Source organism: Nematolebias whitei, chromosome 4, assembly GCF_014905685.2.
Source record: "Nematolebias whitei isolate Nwh7 chromosome 4, NemWhi1, whole genome shotgun sequence".
NCBI classification, from domain to species: Eukaryota; Metazoa; Chordata; class Actinopteri; order Cyprinodontiformes; family Rivulidae; genus Nematolebias; species Nematolebias whitei.
In genome coordinates, this window is record NC_056501.1 from 3,103,750 (window position 1) to 3,111,661 (window position 7,912).

General features: G+C 41.1%; 1 protein-coding gene across 1 annotated transcript in view; it reads left to right on the top strand.

Moving 5' to 3' along the window:
• The window catches only part of glrbb (glycine receptor, beta b), a 31,060-nt gene extending 23,591 nt beyond the window's left edge, over positions 1–7,469 (top strand). The window contains exons 9-10 of the mRNA XM_037675587.1: positions 3,402–3,694; positions 6,461–7,469. Coding sequence (XP_037531515.1) covers positions 3,402–3,694; positions 6,461–6,754 — 587 coding nt within the window. The 3' untranslated portion in view covers positions 6,755–7,469. The remainder of the gene's footprint in view (positions 1–3,401; positions 3,695–6,460) is intronic.
• The last annotated feature ends 443 nt before the right edge of the window (positions 7,470–7,912 follow it).

Consider the following 7,912-nt stretch of genomic DNA (forward strand, 5'->3'; position numbering starts at 1 on the left):
CACACATATATACAGGAAGTGCACACATATATACAGGAAGTGCACACAGGTATACAGGAAGTACACACAGATACACAGGAAGTACACACATATATACAGCAATAAACAGGAAGTACACACATATAAACAGGAATACACACAGATATACAGGAAGTATACACAGATATATAGGAAGTACACACAGATATACAGGAAGTACACACATGAAGCCCAGTCTCAAGAATCTGCCACGAGCCGTGTGTGCAGCTTGTTTTTATCCTCTCATCAGTTCAGCCGAGCTCACAGACTCGGAGGTGACCTCGAGCGACAGCTGCGTGCAGCAGCTTCGCCCGACTCCTCATTCATCTTTCTACTAACCCAAACATATGGTTCATGGGCAGAGTTAACATTCTCAGCCATAGTGGTTAAAGATGTAAACTTTGACCACAAATTCCCAAGCAACAGTGTTTTATGTACAAAAAATAAAAGTAAAAACCCACTGAGAATTATTGAGGGTACCTGAAGTAGAAACACAGTTTGAAACAGAAGATATTTATATAGCAAGTTATTTAAAAAATACAGTTTATCCCCTAAGAATGCATTTTCTTTAATTGATTACCGATTTCCAATCAAACTACCAGAATTAGACCAAAAGGACCCAAAATCCACTCAGTGTTTTCCCAGTTATGGTTAAACTGTTTTTTTTTTTTTTTTTTTTTTTTGGAAACACCTGATTTATTCTCGTCAGTTGTTCAACTCGTTCTTTCTCTTATCCTTTGCGTTCAGCAGCACATTCCCTCTTATATTTCCATCAAAATGTTTTTTCTTCTTCTGGGACTGTACTTTTGTTCAGGTCCAACATGTTTGTTCACCGACACAAACCTCTGCCAGCCTAACGTAGGCGACTCACGTCACTCAAGCTTCCACGGAGTTTTGAAGGATTCACTGAAGTACTTTGTTTACATCCAGTGCGTACCCACATTTTAAAGTTGCTCATCAACAAATTGTATCACAAAATCTACTGGAACGGCCACTTCAGTCTGTACCATTTTAAATTCAGGATAATCAGAATTATTTATCTCATGCTTCATGTTTTTTTCATTTGTTCATTGTCAGTTATTTTAATATGCTAAACTATTGCTAGAAGTAGAAATATGCATTTTCCCACCAGTTTCTATTTTATAATTCAACCTGTGTGTCAAATGCCAAAGCCATCCCCCCACCCCCACCCCTTCATACAGCGTCACACTGTTACCTTTGTATGTGTGCAGGACTCAATGGATACGATAATCCATTGCTCTCCCACCTCAGTCATCCACTACCTTCGTCTCTCCATCCTCACAACAGCTTTCATTCCATCATCACTCCAAATCCTCATGGAAGCCTCCGTTCTAAATTAGACCCATCCAGCAGGTCAGTCAACACCCAGGTTTGTGTGGTAGCATGCCTGTGTCATTTTAGCCATGTGTTGATGTGTCCATCGGAACTTTTATGTGAAAATGTGAGCACTTACTGACACTTTGGTTTCATCTGGAGGTTCAATTCAATTCAGTTCAGTTTATTTATACAGCGCCAAGTCACAACAGAAGTCATCTCAGGGCACTGAGCAGAAAGGTTGTGAACATACATAAAAGTAGGGGTTAATGCATAGGCATCACGACAATTATATGTGTAGGGGACGTGCCCCCCCATTTAAAAATATTCATTCGGACCTCCACATTTACCATGAAATATTAGTTCACCAAGCGCTGTTTCTATTTCTTATTGACCAAATCCATTCCACTTGATTAACAGAATACTCAAACCACTTAAAGTCCACTCCGGGTTTTCCTGATTACCTACAACAACTCCACCCTGCATGCAATGTTACCCTGAGGTCATCCGCCTTGCAGGACGCTCACGGGGGAGGAGGGGGAGACACCTCTGTTTTGTGCGCTAGCTAAGCGCCACGTTAGTGCTGGCAGTTGTTGATGGAGGTGGGGGTTAGGATGTGTGAGCGCTACGTCTGTAGCATCTTAGCTAATGCGTCTGTATTGCATGCTGCTCGCTTAGCGCTACGTTAGTTCCAGCAGTTTTTGACACGCGGGGGTTGGGGGGTGGGGTCTAGGATGCTTGAGAGAAGCAGAGTGCTCTCCTCACACAAGGAGAGCTGGTTGCTCTCTAAAATAGTTACTGAATCAAATGTTTACATAAGTAGGTGAACGCGGATGTTTAACAGCTCGTTAAAATACACCAGAACACAGGAAATGGCATCTACTTTATTCAATATCTTCTGGGAGAGGACCCCCCTTCATCCTCCTTCGTTTCCTCAGTCAGAGCTCAGTTCTTCTGTCCTACAGGTCATCATGGCATTTCTGTTTCAACAACTAGTCCTTTTCTTTTATCATGAAAGCTGAGTCGGCCCTGTCGTTTTTCTGGCAAACGTTTTATTTTGTCTATAACTTTTACAACTTCTTGGTCTGCTGCCTTCATACATCTCCTCCTACATGTCTCTGTGTGAGTGCAGCTACAGCGTGCGCTCTCAGGACTTTATTACCTGCAGTGTTCCCTCAGTGAGGACTGAACTAGACAAAAGGACCTTCTCCTACTCCGCTCCTGTTTCCTGGAATATCTTGTAAAAAGAGCTGAAGCTCTCGACCTTTGACCTCTCTAAGTGGCTTCAAACATCTGTTAAGCTGATAGGAAAAACCAATGCAGACATGTTCCTGTTTTTAGTTTTCTACATCGCCTTATAATCTAGCCGTTGTTTGTTACATTTTAATAACGTTTTATTTTCACTTGTTATTCTCAATTTGTGTGCATCCTTTATGATTGTCCATTGTTGTCATCTTTCTTTGTTGAAATCAGGTCTCTCTTGTAAATGAGTCCCCGAGGCTCAATGGGATTAACCTGTAGAAATAAAGGTTGAATGAATGAATTGAATGACATTTAAAATAACTTATTTTCACTTTACAATGATGCTCCTATTAGCAGAAAATAAGTGAGGAGACGAGAAAAAACATTCCAAGTCCTTCATTTAGGTTTAATTATCCTTCAACGATGGCTGTAATTACTCTGTTTCACTGCCGCCTCTGTTCTGGGAAATCTTTAATCTGTGATCATGTAAGCTATTAGAGATATAAATTGTTTAAATTTACTTTCTCATTAGAGATGGTCTCCGATCAAAATGGGTTAAAAAAAAAAAATCAATTGTAAATCCTGATTCCTAGAAACTGTAGACATTAAAGAAAATGAGGTTTATTTGAACAAAAGGGTTTGCACTGAAGACCAAACATGATTTATATTTCCCTCACTTTGGGTCAATCACTTGTTTCTAAGTGCATTAAAGACGGATTATTTATTATCCATAACTTAGAAAAGATGCATCGACCTTCGTTTCACTTTCCTGACTGAAAGGTTGCTTGCTCTCCCCCTCCATGCAGGTATCCTCTCCGTGCTCTCCTTGTCTTCTGAGTGCACCTCCTTAGCGTCTGAGCTGCCCAAAGTGTCCTACGTCAAGGCCATTGATATCTGGCTTATCGCTTGCCTGCTGTTTGGTTTCGCTTCGCTGGTGGAGTACGCTGTGGTTCAAGTGATGCTGAACAGCCCGAAGCACATCGAGGCAGAAAAGGCCAGGATAGCATCCAAGGAGAAAGTTGCAGGAAAGATCCCCGCTGCCAGGAGCACCACCAACAACGGGACTGGAGGAACCCCGCTTCACGTCAGCACCTTGCATGTCAGTGAACTTTATCTGATGGAGTGTGTGTCAGTGTGTGTATGTGTGTCTTTATGCTTGAAATATATATATATATATTTTATCTTTGGTAATAATTTATATATATATGAAATTATGATGTAAACAATTTGGTCTGTGAGGACACTGATGGGCAATTTTTAAGTTCATTTTCAGTCAGGTCTTACTAAATAACATGATTCTGCTTTAAAGTGTTGAACCCACGTGCAGGGAGACAACGGAGACTCCAAGATAAAAATGAGTAATGACATTTATTTTACAAAACAAACTGCTGACATGGGCCAAAACATACATTTAAGACAGAGGAGCAGAAACATGAAGCCTTGGGAGGACAATGCCCGGACACAGGAAGAATGAAAAGACGCAGACTTTATAAAGAAAAGCTGACGAGACAGAATGAGAAGCACCTGGGGTGATTAGACGAACAGACCGGTGTGACAGGAGAAACATCTACTTGTTAAAATGTATTTAGTGTTTCTAAATGTCTCATTCTAAAGGTTACTCACAGAGAGCGTAGAGCAAACAGCTGCAGCAGATCAAAACAGACATGAACTTCAGTGAAGCCAGTGTTTCATTACAAAACTTTAACCATTGATATAGCAAGCTACCAGCTAACCTAGCATGGCCGCAGTCAGAGCTCCAGTCCTTTGCATGTGATTTTGTGCAAAGCGTCAAAGCTTTGTCGATTACAATCAATAAAATACCCAAATCCATATTTCAGATCCAGCACCTGCTGGCCGTCTGTCTGAGATCAAATCTAAATGCAAAACAGGAGGATCAAGTCATCCAAGATATTGCTCGTAACACAAACAGCGCTCTGCAACGTACGGCTCTAAATTCAACAGCTGTATTTCAATTTAACACCAGATTGAAATCAATTTATATCTGAGTTTGATTCTCCAAAAACCCATTTGGTTTGAGAGGTTGACATTATCATGTTGTCCAAATCAACGAAGCTTAAATGATCTCAATTACTGCACTTGGTAAGTCTGATTGGAACCTGTCCATCCAACGTTTTTTTTTTTTTTACCGTAACCCAAGCAGCCTCAGTCTGTGTGATGTTTGGATATGTGATGGCGTTTGGAGGAAGTTACAAGCCTCGTTTGAACGAAACAACAACCAAATTGTTACGGACAAAGAAAACTTTATTTAGGCTTCAGAGATCTTTGTTTTCACTTCGTGATTTATGAAATCTGTCCAAACTTCAACATTCAACGGTTCATTTATTGCATATCCAAAAGAAAGGCTATAGAAAATGTGCAGACTGTTTTAAGGAGGTTGTTTCATTCATTCAACCTTTATTTAACTATAACTTTAAGTTGAACATTTAGCCTTACCTGTTGAATTAATAGGAATGAAACCAAAAACATGCATGTTAGCCGTCTTCAGGTCCAGACCTCCCTTGCAAAAGAAATCTGTGATCTCAATGGGATTTGCCTGGTTACATAAAGATCAATACAAATAGGAATTAAACAGTATGTTGTTGGTAAACAACTCATAAACAACAAACAAACAAACAAAAAATTAGGTCTGCTTCAGTCCACTTGTTGAAATCATTTTGCTCATTTATTTTATTTTTTGTAATCACTGGAAAAAAAACCATCTTTTTAGTTCCATGCATCTCGTAGTGACTACAAATATCTGTGGTCAAGAAGAAGATCTGCGTCTGCGCTGGTGAAGTTCGAATCTCCACAAGCTCTTTGACATGTTTTGTTGAATGTTGGGGTTTTAGATGATTCTTAAGCTGTCAACCAAAAAATACAATCTGTCCTAACAAAGAGAGCTGTGTCAAACTGTGCACGTGTCGATGTCTTTAATTATCCAACAGGAACTTTCTGGATGTGTGGATGAATCTGTGACCCCATGGACCAAAAGTAATGTGGTAGTTTTCACAGTTTGTTTAAACGTTACACTTTAGAAGTAGCTTATACACTGAGGGTAGAAATTGAGGGGAGTGGTGGTGCAGAGGTTAGAGAAGGTGGGCCTGTGATCAGAAGGTTGCCAGTTCAACTCCCGGTAGCGATAGCATCAAAGTGTGGATTGGTGAAGCACCCACATCTGTCTGCACCCTCATTTACTCCACTCTGGGCCCTTGAGCAAGGCCCTTAACCCCCAGCATCTGTTACCCCGGGCACCCGAGACGTCTGCTCCCTGCTCCCCATGGAGGGCTGAGGTAGCTCGGCGGTCTGTGATTGTGTCAGGAAGGACTTCCGGTGTTTAAAACAATCGCCCAGTCTTTGTGCGACTTAGTTCTCTGTGGCGACGCCTGAAGGAGGAGCAGCCGAAATGATTAACAATTTACAACAGGTGAACAAACGGGGACATGCTGACTAGTGCATGAGCTTTGTCAAACTACTTCATGAAACTTCTGCACATGAGTAAAACTGGATGAAAGATTAAAGACAGACGTGAAACTTGTGCAGGTGCGCAGTTTTCTGCAAGATGCAGGTGAGTAGAAGTGACAGGAGATGCTGAAGGAGCAGGGAGTGACAGATTGTGTCTGTGAGCGGAGGTTAATGAGCAGCATGAGTTCATCTCTACGTGCAGATAAGTTCATCTCTGCTGGACTCAACTTTCCATCTCGCAGTGATTAATAGTGTAGGAGGCGTGGGTTCTGGTCCCCAACTACTGCCTCAGTGGCTACAGTCAAAATATTCATCTGACTTCAGTCTTTCATTAAGATAAATGGATCGTGCAGTCTGATGATGATGATGATGATGATGTGTTTGTTCTGTTTCTGGTGAACAGGTGGGAGAGACCCGCTGCAAAAAGGTGTGCACGTCCAAATCCGATCTGAGGACCAACGACTTCAGCATCGTGGGATCTCTCCCGCGGGACTTTGAGCTGTCCAACTTTGACTGCTACGGGAAGCCCATCGAGACCGGCTCTGGTTTTAGCAAATCTCAGGCAAAGAACAAGAAACCACCTCCTCCGAAACCGGTCATCCCCTCCGCTGCCAAAAGGGTTGACCTGTATTCCAGAGCCCTCTTCCCGTTCTCCTTCCTCTTCTTCAATGTGATTTATTGGTCCATTTACTTGTGATTATCTTGTATTATTTCCCCCTGAGCCCATGTCCCCTGGTTCTTTGTTACAAACTTCAGTTTGAGGAGATGTGAACCTTACCCTGCAGAATAACTGCTGAGAAGAAAGTAAAAGTCCTTTGTGTTGTTGCATTAATCCCTGTATGAACAAAGAATCTGTTTGTAAAAAAAATATTTCCTATTTTTTTCTCAGATGTTTATATCATATTCTAAATATGTTACTGATCTGAAGCTGTTATTGGGAGAGAAATGTAAAATGATAAATGGAACTGTTGTGGTGAATAATGGAAACCAGTCCACGCAGACTGAGTGTGGAAGAACAGAAGAACGTTTGCTTACAGCTCTTTTCTTCTTACGACCTCACCCAGTGGGTGTTTGCTCACAAGTTTAAGAAGTTTTAAATTGAAGTTTCAGTGCCATGCCAAGTACACTTTATTTATCGTGCATGTTAAATTTACTGCATGTGTTTGAAGGTTAAAATAAAAATATCTAAATATTTGTTTATGAGCTGTTACTAAACTTATGATTTGCTCTTGAGACAAACTAAGTGAAATGTGAAACGGTCCAGTTTCTGTCCAGACGGTCACACTGCCACTTCTCCTCTGACATGTCCTGCCGGGTCACTTCTGAGCGGTGCACATGTATTTATGAAATTTACAATAAGAATAAAGATCAAATGACTTTTCACCATTTGATGTTGTTAAAAATAAACACACCGATTTGAGTCAAGTTGTCATGTTTTTATTTTTGTGTGCGGCTTTGTGTTTTTTAATTTACTTTTTATTTTCAACGTGCAGATTCATGTAGACTGAATCTTTCAACAGCTGCTTCCATCCATCATCCATTCATCCATCTATTCATCCATCCATCATCCATTCATCCATCTATTCATCCATCCATCAGTCATCCATCCATAAATCCATCAATCCATCCATCCATCATTCATCTGTCCATCCCTCCATTCATCCATCCATCCATCATCCATTCATCCATCTATTCATCCATCCATCAGTCATCCATCCATCCATCAATCATCTGTTCATCCCTCCATTCATCCATCCAGCCATCCATCTGTCCATCCAGTCAGCCATCCATCCATCCATCCAGCCATCCATCAGTCCATCCATCCATCCATCCATCCATCCATCCATCCATCCAT